The sequence below is a fragment of the Panthera tigris genome, chromosome B1 (assembly GCF_018350195.1).
Source record: "Panthera tigris isolate Pti1 chromosome B1, P.tigris_Pti1_mat1.1, whole genome shotgun sequence".
Lineage (NCBI taxonomy): Eukaryota > Metazoa > Chordata > Mammalia > Carnivora > Felidae > Panthera > Panthera tigris.
In genome coordinates, this window is record NC_056663.1 from 171,935,814 (window position 1) to 171,957,260 (window position 21,447).

General features: G+C 38.2%; 1 protein-coding gene across 4 annotated transcripts; it reads left to right on the plus strand.

The window, feature by feature from the left end:
• The first annotated feature begins 3,585 nt into the window (after nt 1-3,585).
• Nucleotides 3,586-21,002, plus strand: TLR10 (toll like receptor 10). 4 transcript variants are annotated; one of them, XM_042984723.1, is made up of 5 exons: nt 3,586-4,175; nt 9,605-9,691; nt 15,449-15,546; nt 16,361-16,591; nt 16,703-21,002. In XM_042984723.1, the coding sequence occupies exon 5, from the start codon at nt 16,766-16,768 to the stop codon at nt 19,193-19,195; it is 2,430 nt and encodes an 809-aa protein (XP_042840657.1). In that variant the 5' UTR covers nt 3,586-4,175; nt 9,605-9,691; nt 15,449-15,546; nt 16,361-16,591; nt 16,703-16,765; the 3' UTR covers nt 19,196-21,002. The 4 variants fall into 4 exon arrangements, with proteins under 4 accessions (XP_042840657.1, XP_007098922.2, XP_042840658.1 ...); XM_007098860.3 differs by lacking the exon at nt 3,586-4,175 and adding an exon at nt 9,173-9,384; XM_042984724.1 differs by lacking the exons at nt 3,586-4,175; nt 9,605-9,691 and adding an exon at nt 9,173-9,384.
• Nucleotides 21,003-21,447: the final 445 nt, after the last annotated feature.

The window sequence follows — 21,447 nt, forward strand, 5'->3', positions numbered from 1 at the left end:
AGGAAGGATGAGAACGATATAATTATTTCAATAGATGCATAGATAAAACATTTGACAAAGTACAATATCCATTCATGATAAAAAAAAAAAACCTCAACAAAGTAGGTTTAGAGGGAACATATCTCAATATAATAGAGGCCACATATGAAAAAACCCACAGCTAATACCATTCTGAATGGGGAAAATCTGAGAGCTTTTCCTCTACAGTCAGGAACAAAACAAGGAGATCTACTCTTCCCACTGTTATTTAACATAGTACTGGAAATTCTAGCCATAGTATTCAGAATACAAAAGGAAATAAAAAGCATCCAAATCAGTAAGGAAGAATTAAAATGTCCACTATTTGCAGATGACATGATAATCTATATAGAAAACCTGAAAGACTCCACCAAAAAAATTGCTAGAACTGGTAAACAAATTCATAAAGTTGCAGGATACAAAATCAATGTACAGAAATCTGTTGCATTTCCATACTCCAATAATGAAGCAACAGAAAGAGAAATTAAGGAATCAATTCCAGTTACAATTGTACCCAAAAAAGGTAAGATACCTAGGAATAAACCAACCAAAGAAGTATAATATCTGTACTCTGAAAAGTATAAAACACTGATGAAGGAAATTGAAGATGACACAGAGAAATGGAAAGAAATTCCATGCTCATGGGTCGGAAGAGCAAATATTGTTAAAATGTCCCAGAGCAATCTACACATTTATTTTTTTAACGTGTATTTATTTATTTTGAGAGAGGAGAAAGGACACAAGCAGGGGGAGGGGCAGAGAAAGAGGGACAGAGAGAATCCCAAGCAGGCTCCATGCTGTCAGTGCGGAACCCAACATGGGCCTCAATCCCATGAACCATGAGATCATGACCTGAGCCAAAATCAAGAGTCAGATATTCAACTAGCTGTGCTACCCAGGTGCCCCAGCAATCTACACACTTAACGCAATCCCTATCAAAATACCACCAGTATTTTTCAGAGCTAGTTCTTTTACATAAAGAACTAGTAGAATAAAATAGAAAAGCACTAAATCCCAGTTGTTATATTGGCAATAAGATGGACAGTTCAAAAGAAGATTCGGTTGGAAAACAAACCAATGAAAAACTCTGACCTTACTAATGCAACCCAAATACCACTATAGTTTCTAGTTTTTCCTTTTATTTTCAAGTAAAACCATTCAAGTCCCCAACCTGTGTAGTTACAGGAAAGCAGTCCCTCCTGAGGATTTCAGGAGTGTGCTGAATTTCCTGGCTACCTCTTTTTGAACTTTCTGTGGCTCCCCAGCACTTTGGACCTGCTCATCCCTGCTTTCCTTCACTGTTCCAAAGCTCTCTGATGGACTTCATTCTCATACTAGGACACAGTCACTTCTTGAATTCCACAAATTAACACCCATACAAGTGGATGGCCACCCTTAATAAAGATCCATTATCAAAGTTAATCAACAAGGTCCCAGGCGCTATGTATTTGAGAGTCAGGGGAAGGAATGCTGCATGTTGATGATGTGGTTAACAGGCAGGCCTACAAGGATGCTGACCTTTCTTCCAAGACAACTTGAAGATACTTCTTAGAACTTAAATAAGATAGCCCTGTCCCCCAAAGAAATTGAAGACTTGGAAAATATGCTAAGGGAAGTTTTAAGGAGTAAGAACGAAAGGATTGGGGCACCTGGGTGGCTCAGTCGGTTAAGCGTCTGATTTTGGCTCAGGTCACGGTCTCATGGTTTGTGAGTTGGTGTCCCACATTGAGCTCTCTGCTGTCAGCACAGAGCCTGCTTCAGATACTCTGTTCCCTCTCTCTCTCTCTGCCCCTCCCCCACTTAAGATAAATAGACATTTAAAAAAAGAACAAAAGGATTAATTGCCAATGTAAGAGAAAAAATAAGAAATAAGAGCCTAAATCTGGGAAGTCCACCTACATCTAATAAGTATTCTAGACAGAGAAAATGGAGGGGGAGACATTGTCAGAGTAATAAAGGAAAGATATTCCATTGAAAGACATGAAACTCTTAACTATACCCAGCAAAATTAATGGTACATGGCACCACCTCTTGAAATTTTAGGATAATTTTAGAATAACATTAGACAATGATCCAAAAATTTTCCAGAGAGAAGGAGAAATGCATATACAAGGAGTCAGAAATAAAGATGGAATTACACTTCTCAATACCAGAAGCTAGAAAATAAAATTGTGTGGGGAAAATTATTTGGAACTTAGGAATTTAGATACAGCCAAACAATCGATCAAATATGAAGGAGGACATTAAGTTCCTGCTCTAAATTAACCCTCAAAACACTTTTTCTTAGGAAATTACTCGAGTATGTGTTCCACTATAGCAGGTAAAAACCAAGAAAGACAATGTTATTAATTCTCTATGGTGTTTCTGCTATACAGATATAAAACACATAAATAACTTTAAGAACATAATAAATAGTAAATATCTAAAAAATAATTATGAAGTGATAAGTTTTGAGTATCTATTATTTTGTTTTTAATGTAGTTTATTTAATTGCAAGCATATACAATTTAATTTTTAATAATAGTTGTTTTGGGCAACTGTTTCACAAAATTCTTAAAAATTAAAACTTTGCTCTTATGAGCTGGTATAACCCAGCTCTAGCACACCACTGGATGTATTGGAAGATATCTGATTCAGTGTGTAATTTTTTCATATTCAATCAAAACATTGTAAGAATTTGGTTGAAAACAAAGAAATCTAGGGAGATTTCTCCTGTTGATGTGTCTTACAGGATGTTTGTTACATTATTGTGTTTCTCTATAACTTGGTCTAAAACAAACATTAAGTGGGGCGCCTGGGTGGCTCAGGCGCTTAAGTGTCTGACTCTTGATTTTGGCTCAGGTCATGATCTCATGGTCATGAGATCAAGCCCTGTGTCCAGCTGTGTGCTGAGCGAGAAGCCTGCTTGGGAGTCTCTCTCTCTCCCTCTCTCTCTATCCCTCGCTTACTCATGCTTTCTCTCTCTCAGAATAAATACAGAAACATAAAAAAAATACAACAAACATTAAGCAACCTATTAATAAAGCTATAATAATAATGGGCACCTGGATGAGAAATCCAGACTTCCCTCCTTTCCTTCTCTACTTTTTTTCCCTTTGCCGTTCCCTTCTTTAGCCTATAAATTTTATTCCCCCCACCACTTATTTTTGATCTCCATTCCTATCCTGTCCCTTGTCTTCATCCTGATTTTCTCCATTTTGTTGTCCCCTGTTCTTTCCCCTATGTTTTTGTTTTCTCCTTTAGATTTGCTACCTTTTCTGCTTTTAAAAGCCTTCCATTTTCTCTCTTTCCTTTTTAAAATTTTTTTTAAAAGCTTATTTATTTTTGAGAGAGAGAGAGAGAGAGAGAGAGAGAGAGTGAGGGACAGTAGTATGAGTGGGGGAGGAGCAGAAAGAGAGGGAGACACAGAATCTGAATCAGGCTCCAGGTTCCACGCTGTCAGCACAGAGCTTGACATGGGGCCTGAAACCATGAACCGTGAGCTCATGACCTGAGCCAAAGCTGGATGCTTAACCAACTAAGCCACCCAGATGCCCCTCTCTTTCCTTCTTTAATCTTTCTTATTTGCTTATCTTCCCTCTTCTTTCCCCCATTCTACCTCTAATATGTATATGTATATGTATACATAGGCTTATCCCTAATGCCTTTGGGGTAATTTCTGAGGACACAGGTCCAGATAGATGTTTCTACAATAGGGTCATTTGAAGAGTGAATAGGATTATTTGAGAAAGGGAGCAGGAGTTGGAATTAGAAGAGGTGAGGAAATGAGAAATATCAATATTTTGCATTAGTGGGGAAAATTCTGTGGGTGAACAGGAGTTCCAGTTTGTTGGCTAATTATAGGATGGTCATTAATTAGCTTAAGGCTCTAGCCCTATTTGTTCAATATGGTAACCACTAGCCATATTTGGCTGTCAAGTGCTTGAAATGTGACAAGTCTGAGTTGAATTGTGGTAGAAATGTAAAACACGTAGCAGACTTCTAACATGCTGTATGAAAAAAAAAAAGAAATATCTTAATAGTTTTTATATTGACTATATGTTAATATTTTGATACAATATATCAATTGATTCAGTATATATTGAAACTAACTTAACCTGTTTCTTTTTGTCTCTTTAAATGTAGTTACTAGAAGAGCACCTGGGTGGCTTAGTCAGGTAAGCATCAGTCTTCAGCTCAGGTCATGATCTCATAGTTTGTAGGTTGGAGCCCCATATCCGGCTCTGGGCTGACAGCATGAAGCCTGGAGGCTGCTTTGGATTCTGTGGTCTCCCTCTCTCTCTGCCCCTCCCCTGCACACACTGTGTCTCTCTCTCTCAAAAATAAATAAACATTAAACAAAATAAAATAAAATAAAATAAAATAAAATAAATATAGTTACTAGGTAACTTAAAGTTACTTGTGTGGCTTTCATCATCTATATTCTATTGGACAGTGCTGCTCTACTCGTTGATCATGAAGTATTTACCAAATCTCTGCAAAGTCTTTCTTTAGGTTTCCATTACATATTTAGGACCATTCAATTTATTTGTTCAAACAAAAATTTTTTCCCTTCCTTATACTTGTCAAGTATAGTAAATGAATGATAAAGTATTAGAATTTCCTAACCATGTGAGAATTTTGTTACCTTTTATTTTTGAGAAATATTAATTCAGAAAAAATACACTGTGTCACTATTTTCTCTTACTGATATTTATAACTAAACTAGAGGAACTTTACTCAACACATACTCAGTACTAGACTATGAGCTAGCCTGCGGTGACTTTAAGCAACCCCAGTCTCTTCCTTCCACCAGCTGGAAGCCTTGAAATACAGGACTTTCCTACCTGCCCAGATCAGGGACCTAGGCCTTGTCAAAGGCAAGATGTAAAATAGGCCAGTATACTATCAGATATGGGTCCTCTGCCAAATAGAGGTACTCCATTTTGGAGCTCCTTGGATACAAAGATTCAATAAGATTTCTTACCTTTGGGAAGTACCCTCATTATGAGCCTCTGTCCTGCCCATAAGCTATAACACTAAGAACAGGCTGTAGTAAGAAATAGAAGCAAAGGCAGCAATAAAGAGAAGCTGGCAATAGAAAGAGGAGCAGATTAAGAAAGAGGAAGAGTCAAAGAGAAGTTGACTCATTACTAGAGTAGAGAACAGCCTTTGCCCACTTTGGAGGATACAGTAAGAGGGTCCAACCAGGGCTACTGTGGCAGCCATTTTTTTTTTTTTTTTTTAAGTTCTCTGTGAGATCTGGTAGCCTTCCTTACTTCTGGAGTATCTTTAAAATAAACCTCCAACCACCTAAGGTAACAAAGGGTTCTCTGTTCACTGAAACTTATATATGAAGGATATCTTAAGAGGGGAAAATTATGCGAAAGAGAGAGTGTATGTGTTTGTATGTGTGTACGGAGGTGTTACCATGGCAGATATCTCTGAAGCTCAGAGTAAGAGAAGAGGGGGAAAAAGGGACAGATAAAGGGGAAAGATTTTTGAAGAGAATAAAAAAAATTATACCCCCAAATTATCAGTGAATATGGTTTTGAGCTTACTGTTACTACTGCTAAGTGTAAATAAGGATTTAAATATTTAGAAATTCCAGATGAAGGCAGAGAGAGTAGTACATAAACTTTTGGGCACCTGGAATAGTGAAAACACTGTGGCCTTTGACTCAGACAGGCTCAGTTTTGAATCTTGACTCCATTTCTTACTGGATGATTACCTAGGGCAAGTTTCTTATTCTCTCTGGACTAGTTTCATCATCTGTCAAATGGGAATTATACGCAAGTTTTATGGAGTTTCTGGTGAGGATTAGCCAATATCTTGTATGTAATACTTCCTATAATACTTCCTGTATTTACTTTAGAAAAGTAAATCAAGCTATCATGATGATGATGATGGTGATAATGACACAGAATACCGCTTTAAAAAAATATGTATTTATTTTGAGAGAGACAGAGTACAAGCAGAAGAGGGGCAAAGAGACAGGGAGAGAGAAAATCCCAAGCAGATTCCGTGCTATCAGCACAGAGCCTGATGTGGGGCTCGATCTTACCAACTGTGTGATCATGACCTGAGCTGAGATCAAGAATTGGATGCTTAACGGACTGAGCCACTCAGGTGACCCCAGAATACTACTGTTTAACTGGGCTCCACTTGTTTTTGATAAGTAAATTAAAAAATAAGTAAAGAAGGGGCACCAGGTGGCTCAGTCAGTTAAGTGTCTGACTCTTGATTTCAGCTCAGGTCATGATCTCATGGTTAGTGAGATAGAACCTGATATCAGGCTCTGCACTCACAGCATGGAGTCTCTGTGGGATTCTCTCTCTTTACCCCTCCCCCCTCTCAAAATAAACAAACTTTAAAAAATAAGTAAAAGAAATTCCATTCACCGGCAGGGCAAAGTGTTTAAACATTTTGAGCTCTGAAAAAGGAAGAATATGTCTTTGGACAGCAAAAAAATATATAAGTAATTTTTTCCATAAGAGGACCACAATAGAATGTGAGTGTCCTGATGATAGTGGTTTGAGAACTTCTGAAATGAAAGAGATTTTAGAGCTTAGTTCATCCAACAAACTAGGAATTCCCTCCCCACACTCCTAATGGGTGTGCCTCCAGTTACCTATTTTTATAGACATGTTTGCATATGTTTAGTGTGCAGTAGACTGTTCATTTTCTGTTGTTGTTTTTCTCTATGCTGTTATTTATTGTATGGTTTCCTCCTAAAGTATGTGCAGAAATACATGCATTACATTTTTTTATGAAAAACCCCAATGTTATTATTTTGCTTTTGTTTTTATTTTTTTTTTTAGAGAGAGAGAGCACAAGTCAGGGACAGGGGCAGAGGGAGAGAGAGAGACTCTTAAGCAGGCTCCATGCCCAGAGCAGAGCCTGATGCAGGGCTTGATCCCATGACCATGAGATCATGACCTAAGCCAAAATCAAGAGTAGTTGGATGCTTAACCAACTGAGCCACCCAAGCATCCCCCACCAATATTATTGTTTAAAAAAAAATCTCATTTTTAAGATTTTATTTACACTAAATATTTAGGTGACACTGCTGGATATCACTAGTGAAGATAAAAACTTCCAAATGGATTGTCCACAAGAGGAATGGCCAATTAAAAAATGAATGATTATAATAGGTTTATGTATATATGAAATTGGGAAGGGAGTACATTCTTAGAACAAGAGTTTTTTTTTTGAAGTTTATTTATTTATTTTGACAGAGAGAGAGAGCACATGCAAATGGGGGAGGGGCAGAGAGAGAGAGAGAGAGAGAGAGAGGGAGAATCCCAAGCAGGCTCTACAATGTCAGTGTGGAGTCCAAGGAGGGGCTTGATCTCACAACCACGAGATCATGACCTGAGCCGAAATCAAGAGTCAGATACTTAACCGACTGAGCCACCCAGGTGCCCTGATCTGAACTTTGCAGGAAGGAACCTTCAAATTGCTCTAAAATGCTTTGGGAAACAATATGGCAGTTCTGGAAAAAATTAAACCAAAAATTGCCATATGATCCAGCAATTCCACTTCTAGGTATAAACCCAATAGAATTGGAAGCAGGGACTTGAACCCCCATGTTCATAGGAATATTATTCACAATAGCCAAAAGGTGAAACAACCCAAATATCCATTGATGGATGAGTGGATGAAGAAATATGGTATATACACAAAATAAAATATTACTCAGCTTTAAAGAAAACAATTCTAATATATACTACAACAGGGAAGAACAGAGTCCTGCCTTACCATTCTTTAACAAGAGTTAGGAATAATTTTTTCTTTAACAAAACTTTCGATCTTGAAGTCAGAGTGAGAGCAGTTAGAGAAAGAAAGATACATAAAGGAACCAGAATGACAATGGAGGGTACATCACTGAGCCTTACCACCACTGCTATGTAGTGAGAAGGATTTCTTGAAGAACAGGTTTTGATCATGGAGACCAGACTAGTCCAATATGAAAGGTGAAATGAGATATGTGTGGACCTCACTGTTTTCAACGAAAGTATTAGAAACCTTTTTGGTTTTTTTGTTTGTTTTAGTTATTACTAGACCAGAAAGGGTAACTGGGCCCCAAAGAACTCTCATCAAGGGAGGTGAGATTTCAGAGAACAGACTGGAATAATTTCCACCTTGCCACCCCAACCAGAGAATGAAGTCTCAGGAAGCTGTAGAGATGTGCCCTCTTAAAAGGTTAGATAAGGAGTCAACAATAAGTTTAATTGGGCAATCACCCTTTAAAGACTGTGACAGTTACACCAGGTAGTCACGCAACTGTGGCCAGATTTGAGGCAGGAGGGCTGAGATGATGAGTGTACAATGCTTCTAGCATTACCAGTGAGTTTTGAGGTGGCTCAGTTATTAGAAGACAGACAGACAGAGAGAGAGAGAGAGAGAGAGAGAGAGAGAGAGAAGGAAATTCTGAGACACATTACAACATGGAAGAACCTCGAAAACATTACACACTAAATAAGCCAGTCACAAAAGCACAAACATTGCATGATTCCACTCATATGAGGTGCCTAAGGTAGTCAAATTCCTACAGAGAATGTAATAGTGGACCCCACGGGTAGAGAGGAAGGGGAATGTGGAGTTATTGTTTAATGGTCTAGAGCTTCTGGTTGGGAAGATGAGAAGATCTACAGATAGACAGTGTGATGGTTGCACAACCATATGGATGTAGTTGATTGCACCACACTTAAAAATGGTTAGGGGTGGGGGCACCTGGGTGGCTCAGTCAGTTAAGCGTCTGACTTTGGCTCAGGTCACGATCTCACGATTTGTGAGTTCGAGCCCTGAGTGGGGCTCTGTGCTGATGGCCTGGAGCCTATTTCAGATTCTGTGTCTCCCTCTCTCTCTCTTCCCCTCCCCTGCTCATGATCTGTCTCTCTGTGTCTCAAAAATAAATAAATCTTAAGAAAAAAATTTTTTTAATGGTTAGGAGAGTCAGGGTGACTCAGTCGGTTGGGCATCTGACTCTTGATTTTGGCTCAGGTGGTGATCTCACAGTTCGAGAGTTTGAGCTCTGCATTGCGCTCTGCTCTGACAGTGCAGTACCTACGTGGGACTCTTTCTCTCCCTCTCTCTCTGTTCCTCTCCCACTTGTGCTTGCTCTCTCTCTCTCCAAATAAAGAAACTTTTAAAATGGTTAAAATAGTAAATGTTATGTATGTGTATTTTACTGCCATTTTTTAAAAAAGTGCTTGAAGATTGTAATAAATTCATGCAACGTGTAATGCCACTAACATGCAGTAGGGGGCAAAGGAGCTTAAGCTTCACTGAAAAGCTTGATTCGAGCACTCCTGCAGCCAGTTCTGGTCCAGCCAACAAATCATCCACACCTGCAGCTTTGCTAGAGTCGCTGCAAGCCAGGGGGTAAGAACTATTAGCCTTGTTTGCTCTAACACTCATGAGAAAGAAATAAGGGTGGGATGGGTCTTTTCTAAAGAAGAGATCATTCGAACACATGTACATGGGAGGAAAGTAGCCTTACTCAGATTTTTAGTATTTATTATTTTGCCTATATTCATCTAAAGATTAACAATTAATGAGTGATGTTGGGGCTACTGATCTAAGGACTTGAACTGTCTTGTAGGTGCTTGAGGGTTTGGATTTTCTTTCACTGGTCGCTGATTAAACCTGGTCAGTTCTTCTACTCAGAATGGATGATCCCATCCTTGTGGTGAGGTTTCTCCAGCTTTTATTTTCCTGTAGTACACGTTAATATCATCTGCTTTGGCTATTTAAAGCATATTTGTTGCTCCTTTACTAAAGTTCTGCATTTGTGTTTTATGTCAAAAAGTAGGAGCCCATCTAATAGATTTTGTACAATGTAGATATCTTGTTCAGTTTCCTGCAAAAGTCCACGGTGGCTGAAGATGGCCATGTGGCCACTAGAGAGTACAGGATGATTAATAGCACCTAAGCACCTGATTCCTAGAAGAGCTTTACCACAGACCACCTATACTGAGTGATGAATTGAAGTTCTGTGTACGGTCTAAGTTTTATTTCAGTTCTCATGAGTTCATAATTTAGGAATGGATGTAGACAAAGTCTCTTGAGCTTTGTGATACCTAGCAGAGTGACCCCTAGTAGCTGCATGCCACTTCAGAGAAAGGCGCACGGGGTGGGAAGGGAGGAAGAAGCCACCATAACAGCTACCGCTGAGAATGGAATCAACATTGGTAATCACATCCTAAAAAACTTCATTTCACAGTTTGAAAAGCCTTCAGTTTGTGTGCCGGAAGGGACTAGATAGGTCTGGGTTCACATCCATACTCTGTGACTTATTCACTGAGTCACTTTGGGTAAGTTACTTAACCTCTGAGTTTTGGCTTCTCCATTTGTGAAATAGGGATAAAAATGGCCACCATTTGGGGTGCCTGGGTGGCTCAGTCGGGAAAGCGTCCAACTTCGGCTCAGGTCATGATCCTGTGGTCCGTGAGTTCGAGCCCCGTGTCAGGCTCTGTGCTGACAGTTCAGAACCTGCAGCCTGCTTCAGATTCTGTGTCTCTCTCTCCTCTCTCTCTCTCTCTCTCTCTCTCTCTCTCTCTCTCTCTCCCCCTCGCCTGCTCATGTACGCGCACGTGCTGTCTCTCAAAAATAAACAAACATTAAAAAAAACCTTTTTAAAAAAGGCCACCATTTTGTTAAGTTATTGAAGGGATCGAACAAGATAGTGAATGGAAAACATTTAGTTCTATGCCAGGCACATAGGTGACACCCAAAAAATGTCATTCTTGCTCTTTCTTATGTTGCAAAGATTGTACAACATGCTATAGGTTTTAACCCTTTCTCTACTTTTTTGCACCACTGGGAAAAGAAAAGTTAGATGGTTAAGTATTCTTTGATAAATCACTAACAGTCATTTCATAGTGTCTTTTGATTTGGATTTTTAAATCATAAGCTATTAAAAAGTCATTCTCTTTTTTACCTATTTTCAGCAGAGTAGTAATAGTAGGAGGAGTATGATAAAAATATGCAATACATATTGAATGCATCTTTCATAAAAAATTTATGTTATACTTTTTAAAATGTTGTAATGAAATGCCATAGTGCACATGCATTGACTGAGAGATAGGACCTTTTTATTTTCTTACATTAAGGAAAGTTCAAAAGAGTTAGTTCCTCTCCCTTCTTTAGAATAAATTACAAATGAGGTTGTGGTATTGGGTAGGGAGAAGAAGTGAGTAATGTATAGAGATCATGACACCTCCTTTCAGGGGATTCTAGAAGTAGCAACTAGGTTAGATATTGTCACATTTTTCAAGGGCCATAGCCTCCGAACCCAGGGGCTTTAAGTTAGTTGCTACCAATTTAATTACTCTGTGAGATGATGATGTTAAAAACACTTTTTTGAGTTTAATGACTATAATTGTCAGTGTCTTGCCAAGCCACATTGGATCCTGAGACAAAAGCAAAATTCAGTAATACTGATCCTGTCTTCATGAAAAATTTTGATATTTTGTTCATTGTGAATTTTTATGTTAAAATTAATTTTAAAATATTCCATTAAAACATTGTTTATCTTGATTCTTGAATTTCTTGACACTCCTTAAAATTTGTGTCTGAAATCACCCTACCCTTGGCCTAGATAACTGCTACCATTTGAATAAGCCACACATGGTAACAGTGATTTATATACATGATCTCTTTTGTGCCTCTGCACAAAATTTATTTTATAGATGAAAAATTGAACCTTTCAGCAGTTAAATAAATAGTCTAAGTTAACACAGGCAGTAAATGACCAAGATAGGACTTGAACACAAATCTATCAGTCCCCAACACCAAACTCATGATCTGACCATCATGTACTACACCATATCAGGAATTCACAACACAATTCATTCATTCAACACACATTTTTGAGAACATATTATGTGCCATCATGTGCTAAGAGATACAGAATTGAATTTATTTATTTATTTTAAAAGACTTTATTTTTCAAAGTAATCTCTACACCCAACGTGGAGCTCGAACTCACAACCCTGAGATCAAGAGTCACACACTTCAACAACTGAGCCAGCTAGGCACCCCTCATTCATAGATAGATTTAAAAAGTATTTACTGAGCATGTGCTTTGTGCACTATTCTATTAGGTGGGGATACAGAAGTGAAAAAGCTCATCAGCTCCTTTCTTCTCTCATGGGTATAAGACGTGGAAGAGACAGTCAATAAACAAGTGCTCTGCTTTGAAGAGAAATAAAATAAGGTGATATGAACTAATAGCAAGTCTGGCCACTTTAGATTAGGTAGGTGGTCAAGTCAGGACTCTTAGAGAAGATAAACTTTTTTTTTCAAAAATTTTTTTATTGATGAGAGAGAGACAGAGTGTGAGCAGCAGAGGGGCAGAGAGAGAGGGAGACACAGAATTCGAAGCAGGCTCCAGGCTCTGAGCTGTCAGCACGGAGCCTGACGCGGGGCTCAAACCCACAGACCGTGAGATCATGACCTGAGCCAAAGTCGGACGCTCAACCAACTAAGCCACCCAGGCGCCCTTAGGATATAAACTTTTTAATCCAAGATCTAAATGAGAAGAGAGATCCAGCCAAGGAAGGGTTGGGAAAGAGTAACCCAAGGGAGAGGGGGGCGGGAAATCCAGTGCAAAGTCCTAAGGTCAGAGTGAGTATAGTTGTGGCCAGGGAGCAAAAAGAAGGACAGTATGACTGGAGTGTAGAGGGCCAGGAGAAGGGTGGTATGAAGAGAGATCCTAGAAAGAAGCAAGAGCAGCTCATGGAGGGTGTTATAAACCAATTTCAGGTGTTTGGGTTTTATTCTAAATGTAACAGTATGTAGTTAGGACATAGGTTGGCTGCTGTAACAAAATATAGTGGCTTAAACAAGATAGGGCTCAACAAAATGGTTCAGTCCATGTCAGTCCTTATAAGTAATTGATATAAAACCTAAACTGTGTGGCATTTGCAGACTTACTCATTAGGTTCCTTGGACTCTATGATGGGAAAGTTTAAAGAATCAGTATGACTTAGTGAGATACAATTTTGTTATTAGGTTATTACAAGATATTTTGAAAACAAATTTGCCTTGACTCACCCTAGAGAGACAAGGTAGCTGAGGGGCTAAGACACCAGGCACTGGACTCACCATCTATTAACTTTGTGACTCTGAGGCAGTCATATGACCTCTCTAAGCACCACCTTCCATATCTGTGAAAGGTGAACTGCGGTAGCACTGACCCTGTAAGGCTGTTGTTGTAAGGATCAAGCTATATAAAATTAGTATTACATAGCTCAATGAATGTTAGTGGTTGTTATTAAAAAGACATCAAGTGGCCACTGCCTCATTTGCATGACAGAGTCAGTATGGAGTGGAGATGCTATCTGCCTTGAATAGATATAAATGTATGGATTCATCACCCAGGACAAGTTACTAAGGTCATCCTAAAGGTGGGTAATGGATTAATGTTATGGTACTGGTAACAAATTTATTTTCCCATATTTTTAAAATCTGGAAAATTATCATGAACATAAAGTTGTATTATAGGGGCTCTTTTTTTACGTTCGTGGTTTGTTCTTATATTGATCATTGGATGCTATATTAAGTGTCATATAAAAAGGAGTGACCAAGAAAAGGCTACCTGGGATAAATTGGAAGAATATTCTCAGTGGAAAGGTGAAAACCCCAGGCCAGTTCCAGGTTACCATCTTCCCAACCCCATTCCCCACCCAGTGTCTTTTGTGCTTTCTTCCCCTGAGCACACAATGGACAAGGAATATCAAAATCAAAGTTTTCTCTTCACAGTCATGTCACAAGATGGTCAAACATTTCTGTATCCATTTTTCTATATTCTACAAAATAGTTTTATAAAGTATTGCATTTTTAAGTTATTTTGGGAAATGTCCACATTTTCTAGAATTTCTAAACAACAACGACAAACTTAGGCAGGTTCTAGAGAAAGAAAAATCTAGATGAGCATGAGGTAATATTCCAGGTGTCCTCTTGTATGAGTTCTGCCTGTTTTGTCCCCCCACCATGCCTTCATACATATTATCTCATTTATTTATCTTGAAACTCTGGGAGGGGAGTACTATTTTCTGCATTTTACAGATGAGGAAACATGGGTGCAGAATTCTGAGGACTTTGAGAGAAGAGTCAGACTTCAAGTTGTTTAGACACAGAACAGAGGCAATTAAAGAACTAAGATTTTCATAATATTCATTATTCAATATATTTATTAAGTACCCACTCTGCTGGGAACTTTTCTGGGCACTGGGGCTATAGCAGTGAATAAAACAGATAGAACTTCTGTTCCTACATAGCTTACATTCTAGTAAGGGGTAAGAAAGAGAGTCTATAAAAAAATAATAAAAGCGCATGTTAGGTGGTGAGAAGGGCTAGAAAGAAAAATAACTTTTTGGGGCACTGGGTGGCTCAGTCAGTTAAGCATCTGACTTCAGCTCAGGTCATGATCTTGCAGTTCACAACTTCAAGCCCCGCATCAGGCTCTGCTGATAGCTCTGAGCTTGGAGCCTGCTTTGAATTGTGTGTCTCCCTCTCTCTCTCTCTCTCTGCCCCTCCCCTGCTCATGCTCTGTCTCTCTCTGTCTCTCAAAAATAATGAACATAAAAATGTTTTTAAAAAAAGAAAAGAAACATAAGTTTAAGATAAGGAGAATAGAGAGTGGGGAGTGATATTTTGTAGAGGGTGGTCAAAAAAGTCTCTCTGATGTGGTGATCTTCATGCAGAGATGTGAAGGGAGTGAGGGAGCATGCCACTTGTCATCTAGGGAAAGTGTATTTTGGAAAAAGAACAGCAAATCCAAGTTCAAAAATCTGATGTGGGAGCATGCTTGGAAAGTGTAAGGAATGACCAGACTAGAGTAGGAGAAATGGATTGAAGATGTCAGCTGTTGCAAGGACTCAGGATTTTCCTCCAGTTGAAATAAGAAAATAGTGGAGGATTTGGACTAGAAGAGGGGCAGATTCTGATGTACATTTTAAAGATTCCTCTGTTTGTTGGGTGGAAATGACTGAAGAGGCACAAGGTTGATAGGAAAGACCTCCTGGGTCTCTATCAAGAAGTGGTTAGATTCTAATATTAAATTTGTAAACTCTTAAACTTTATTTCTTCCTACACCATGCACTAGGAAAACACCAAGGCGAGGTAAGTAGCTTGGTTAGAGTTTTCCTGCTTAATACATGCGTGTATTTCCTGCTTAATACATGTGCCCAATACACACCAACCCTCACTTTCCTCAGGCTGGTCACTCCCACAGAACAGCAGGAGGAACAAAAGATATAATACTCCATGGGAAGATATGGTGTAGTGAGATCTCTCTGCTGTTCATGCTATCCCATTGTTCTGAGAAGCTATGTGTGTGTGTGCCCATGTACCTGTGCAGACATGGTGTATATATTTTGGCACTGTAGAAAGCCCCCAAGAAATGGAAACAGTTTTTATCATTATTTCTCTTATTTGTCAGTGATCCAGATTGCTGTTGCCACCAACCTGAAGACATATGGAACCATAAGGACAGGAACCATTCTGTTTATTTCTGTTTTAGACCTTCCATGTGAATGGGTAAGCATTGTTGAAAATCAGATATTAGCTCAAAGGACTCTCTATGTCCACAAATGTAAAAGTTGAGGAACAATTCCTTGATGTTAATTCAGGAGCCCATAGTATTTGGTAATAAAAAAGTACTTTCATTGAGAGTTTAAATCTTGCACAAAAACTGCACATAGATGTTTATAGCTGCTGTATTCATAATTGCCAAAACTTGGAAGAAACCAACATGTCCTTCAGTAGGTGAATGGATAAACAAACTATGGTACATCCGGATAATGGAATACTATCCTGTGCTAGAAGGAAACAAACTATCAAACTATGCAAAGAATGGAGGAACTTTAAATGCATACTAGTAAGTAAAATAAGCCAATCTGAAAAAGCTATATACTGTATGTTTCCAGCCAAATGACAGTCTGAAAAGGACAAAACTATGGAGACAATAAAAATATCAATGGTTCTAAAGGGTTGTGGAGTACAAGGAAGATGAATAGGCAGAGCATAGAGGATTTTTAGGGCAATGAATGTATGCATAATGATGAAAGCATGCCACTATACGTTTGTCCAAACTCATAGAATGTCCAACACCAAGAGTGAACAATAATGTCAATTGTGGACTTTGAGTGATTATACTGTGTCAATGTAGGTCCATCGATTGTAACAAGTGTGCCACACTGATGGAGGATGTTGCTAACTGGGGAGGCCATGCAGGTGTGGGGTTGGGGGGATATGGAAAAATTTCTATACTTTCTCCTCAATCTTTCTGTGAGCCTTAAACTTCTCTAAAAGAATAAAATCTTAAAATTTTTCACTTTCAATTTTCTTAAAGCCTTCAGGCTATCCAAATGGGATGCAAGGGAGTGTTGAATATGGCCTGGCAATGAAATTCCGAAGTTGAACTGGGAGAAAGGCACTTCTGCCAACTATTATATATATCCCTTCTGGGAATTCTGACTTGCCTCAGTGATGGGGATATGCACAGCAACTGGCTTGGAAATCTGTAAGCCAAACTCTCAGATCATGTCATGATCTCAGATCATGTCAAAGACTCAATATACAGGTTAGAACTCTGTTCCAAACTCTTGGTGAATATAGTGAATTTTGGGCATCAAAAATAATCCTGTAGGATTTAAAAAATGACATAACCATTTAACATTATATATCTTTCTAGGATTTTGAACTCATCTTCATCATTCATATGAAGGAACCAAGTGATTGAATCCTTGGAATTACAATGACACTTATCAGAAGTATTTATGTATTTTGTAGTATTGTTATGTCAGTGCTGGGCTACGTGTCAAAGCCGCCAGAAGACAGGGAATTGACAACCAACTGCTCCAACATGTCCCTAAGAAAGGTTCCTGCAGACTTGACCCCAACCACAACCACACTGGATTTATCCTACAACCTCCTTTCTCAACTTCAGAGTTCAGATTTTCGTTCTGTTTCTAAACTGAAAGTTTTGATTCTATGCCATAACAGAATCCAAGAGCTGGATATCAAGACCTTTGAATTCAACAGAGAGTTAAGATATTTAGATTTGTCTTACAACAGATTGAAGATTGTAACTTGGTATTCACTGGCAGGTCTCAGACATTTAGATCTTTCTTTCAATGACTTTGACAGTGTGCCTATCCATGAGGAGGCTGGCAACATGTCACATTTGGAAATCCTGGGTTTGAGTGGGGCAAAAATACGAAAATCAGATTTCCAGAAAATTGCTCATTTGCATCTAAATACAGTCTTCTTAGGATTAAGAAGTCTTTCTTATTATGAAGAAGGTAGCCTGCCCATCTTAAACACAACAAAACTTCATATTGTTTTACCAATGAACACAAATTTCTGGGTTCTTTTGCGTGACGGAATCAAGACTTCAAAAATACTAGAAATGACAAACATAGATGGCAAAAGCCAATTTTCAAGTTATGAAACTCAACAAAATCTTACTTTAGCGAATTCCAAGACATCTATTCTATTGCTTAATAAAGTTGATTTACTCTGGGACGACCTTCTCCTCATCTTCCAGTTTGTTTGGCATACATCAGTAGAATGCTTCCAAGTCCAACATGTGACTTTTGGAGGCAAGGTTTATCTTGACCATAATTCATTTGATTACTCAAATACTGCAATGAGAACGATAAAATTGGAGCACATACAGTTCAGAATTTTTTATATTCCACAGGAAAGGGTCTACTTGCTTTTTACCAAAATGGATATAGAAAACCTGACTATATCAGATGCACAAATGCCACACATGCAGTTTCCTAATTATCCTACAAGATTCAAACATTTAAATTTTGCTGATAATATCTTAACAGATGACCTGTTTAAGCAACCTATCCAATTGCCTCATTTGAAAACTTTAATTTTGAAGGGCAATAAATTGGAGACACTTTCTTTAGTGAGTTTCTTTGCCAACAACACATCCTTGAAGCACTTAGATCTCAGCCAGAATCTGTTACAATATGAAAATGATGAAAATTGTTTTTGGCCAGAAACCTTGATCACTATGAACCTGTCATCCAACAAATTTGCTGATTCTGTTTTCAGGTGCTTGCCCAGAAGTATTCAAATACTTGACCTGAATAATAACAAAATTCAAACTGTCCCTAAAGAGATTATTCATCTGAAGTCTTTGCGAGAACTAAATCTCGCATTTAACTTTCTAACTGATCTTCCTGGGTGCAGTCATTTCAGAAAACTCTCAATTCTGAACATTGAAATGAACTTAATTCTCAGCCCATCTCTGGATTTTTTCCAGAGCTGTCAGGAAGTTAAGACTCTGAATGCAGGAAGAAATCCATTCCGGTGTACCTGTGAATTAAGAGATTTCATTCACCTGGAAAAATATTCACAGGGCATGATGATTGGATGGTCAGATTCATATATCTGTGAATACCCTTTGAATCTAAAGGGGACTCGGTTAAAGGATGTTCATCTTCCTGAATTATCTTGCAACACAGCTCTGTTGATTGTCACCATTGTGGTTATCATGCTAGTTCTGGGGACAGCTATGGCCTTCTGCTGCCTCTACTTTGATCTGCCCTGGTATCTCAGGATGCTGGGTCAGTGGACACAGACATTGCAGAGGATTAGGAAGACAACCCAAGAACAACTCAAGAGAAATGTCCAGTTCTATGTGTTTATTTCATATAATAAACATGATTCTACCTGGGTGAAGCATGAATTAATTCCCAATCTAGAGAAAGAAGAGAACTTGATTTGCCTTCATGAAGGAAACTTTGATCCTGGTAAGAGCATTACTGAAAATATCATGAACTGCATTGAGAAAAGCTGTAAGTCCATCTTTGTTTTGTCTCCCAACTTTGTCCAGAGTGAGTGGTGCCATTATGAACTTTACTTTGCCCACCAAAATCTCTTCCATGAAAATTCCGATTACATAATTTTTATCTTGCTAGAACCCATTCCACTCTACTGTATTCCTACCAGATATCCTAGGCTGAAAGCTCTTATGGAAAAGAAAGCATACTTGGAATGGCCCAAAGATAGGCGTAAATGTGGACTTTTTTGGGCAAAACTTAGAGCTTCTATTAATGTTAATTTATTAGAAACCAGAGAGATGTGTGAACTACAGACATTTGTGGAGTTGAATGAAGAGTCTCAAGGTTCTGTAATCTCTCTGATAAGAACAGACTGCCTATAAAAATCCTCCCTTCCCATAGGGAAATGGGCCTTGCATACACCGTGGGGATAGAAATTGATACAGCCTTTATGATGGTTATTTGGCAATATCATTTAAATGAAAAATGACTACTTTTATGTCACTTCCTCGAAGGATTTCTAAGAATGTATCCTACAGAAATACAAGTTTGCAAAGGCTTCTATAAAACGGTGTTCATCCCAGAATTATTTGTAATACTGAAAAATTGAAAACAGCTCATGTTTCCACAGAATAAAAACGAATTCAATAAATTATAGTTCCTTAATGCGATAAAATGTTACACAGCCATTAAAAAGAATGAGGTAGTTCTATATTTACTGGTATGGAGAAAATTATATTAATATGGTGGTTTATATATTGAAATAAAAGTCTAAATGAATCTATATTCAGTACTTTGGCATACTTTGGTATACTTTGGCGATTTCACTTTGGTATAGTAACAGTGTTTTAGGCCTGGGAGGTTATATTACAGAAAACTTTTGGTTTCTATGTTGTATATTTCCATAATGTTGGAGTTACTTAAGTGAATCTATATTTATTAGGTAGAAAAAACAAAAAAGATAATGTTTAAAGCCTATGCATCCTACTCATTTTGCTTGATTCTTCCTTTCTAGTCTCCCCAGTCATAGAAAGAAAACAAGCTTTTCTAAATTTTGCAAAATTATATTTCAAAAAATGTTACCTCCTTCATTAGAAAAATTTCTGTGACTTACCCACCTGATAAAGGAAGAAAATGGCCATGCTTGTTTAAGATCTGACACCAATCTCCTGTTACCTTCCTGCCTCCTATCATTGAGCCGTATCAAGTTATTGGCCCTTTTCCAGAACATCCAGTCTCTTTCTCTGCCCCCAGACCCTAACATATTGCATGACTGACTGTACAATCCAAATGTCAACTTTTTTTTTGAAAACTTCCTCACTTCTAAGTATGATGCCCCTTGATTCTCCATAACACTTCAAATATATTTATATCACAAACTGATCATATATATTTTTAAAGTTTCCCATTCTCATTAGAGTATGAGCTCCTCAAAGGCAAGGACAGACTTCCCTCTGCCCTTATATCAACAGGTGTTTACTCAGTCCTGGTTCAGAGAAGGTGTCAATAAGTGTTTATGGAATGGATGCCAGGTAAGCTAGAGGAACTTAGCAGGGACTCAACCAGCTTCAGGATAGAAAGTCAGGGGAAAAAGGCAGAGAATCCAGAATTGAAGTATTTCTGAGTATAGCTTGAATTATGTGAAATTGCCAATATGTGGTTGCTCTTGACCTACAATGCCTACTTCATCTCATTCAATCTAATAAAACTAATATCCTAAGTAGGGTAAAATTAGGCTCTGCATCTACCTTATTTCCTTATAGTTGTGGTCTTATGAATTTCTCATGCTAGCAGTCATTTGAGAAATTGTATTCAAGATGGTCAACTTGAGAGTATAGAGACAAGGTTGGGTGTCAATCTCCAAGCCAGGTTGTGCTACCATTTGGCCAATGACCAGTCTACTTGGAGGAGCTAGAGCTCAGCAGCCTTGAGGCTGAGTGTCTCTTCTTCCTCCCTTATGAGCTCATGGTCTGTTTGGTAAAAGGGGAAACCCAAAGAAACCACAGTGCAGCAAGATCAGAGAATGGGGAGAATGCTTTTCCAACCAGGCTTTTTGCATCTGGGCCATTGCTATTAGTGTGATTCATGGCTTCTTGAGGAGTCAGACAGACACTGTATGAGTATTTTTAAATCTTGAGTAAATTTCTCAGTGTGAGACATTTATCTTTAAAGATCAGTTAATTGAGAACATGTAAAGTAGGTAACATTAGTCCTGAAGTCAATAGGGTTGAGTTATTCCATGGTAGAATCCTCAATTTAATAATGTGGTTTTAAAAATAGATGTATGTTGTCACAATTAAAAAATAATACATTAGGTATACCTCTAGGCAACTTCTTGTTTCAGCAGCTAGACTACCATGAAATCTTACCTATCAGACCATTGTACTGTTCCAGAAACTTAAGATTTTCCAGAAAATTAGAACTTCCTAATTTGCTTGGTTTTGAGTCTTATTAGGTATATAATATTGACTCTTGTGGTATATAATAGAAAATGAATCATACATAGGTTTAATATTGGGACATGAGATTGAAGTAGCACCTAGCCTCATGCAGAACTGAGGATATACTTTTACCCAAGAAGTTTTAGATTTCATTGAGGGACCCACTCTCCTCAAGCATGACATTGATGAGGAAG

Excerpts from the sequence above, each read along its gene's own strand:
- TLR10 (XM_042984723.1), top strand. The coding sequence starts at position 16,766 with ATGACACTTATCAGAAGTATTTATGTATTTTGTAGTATTGTTATGTCA.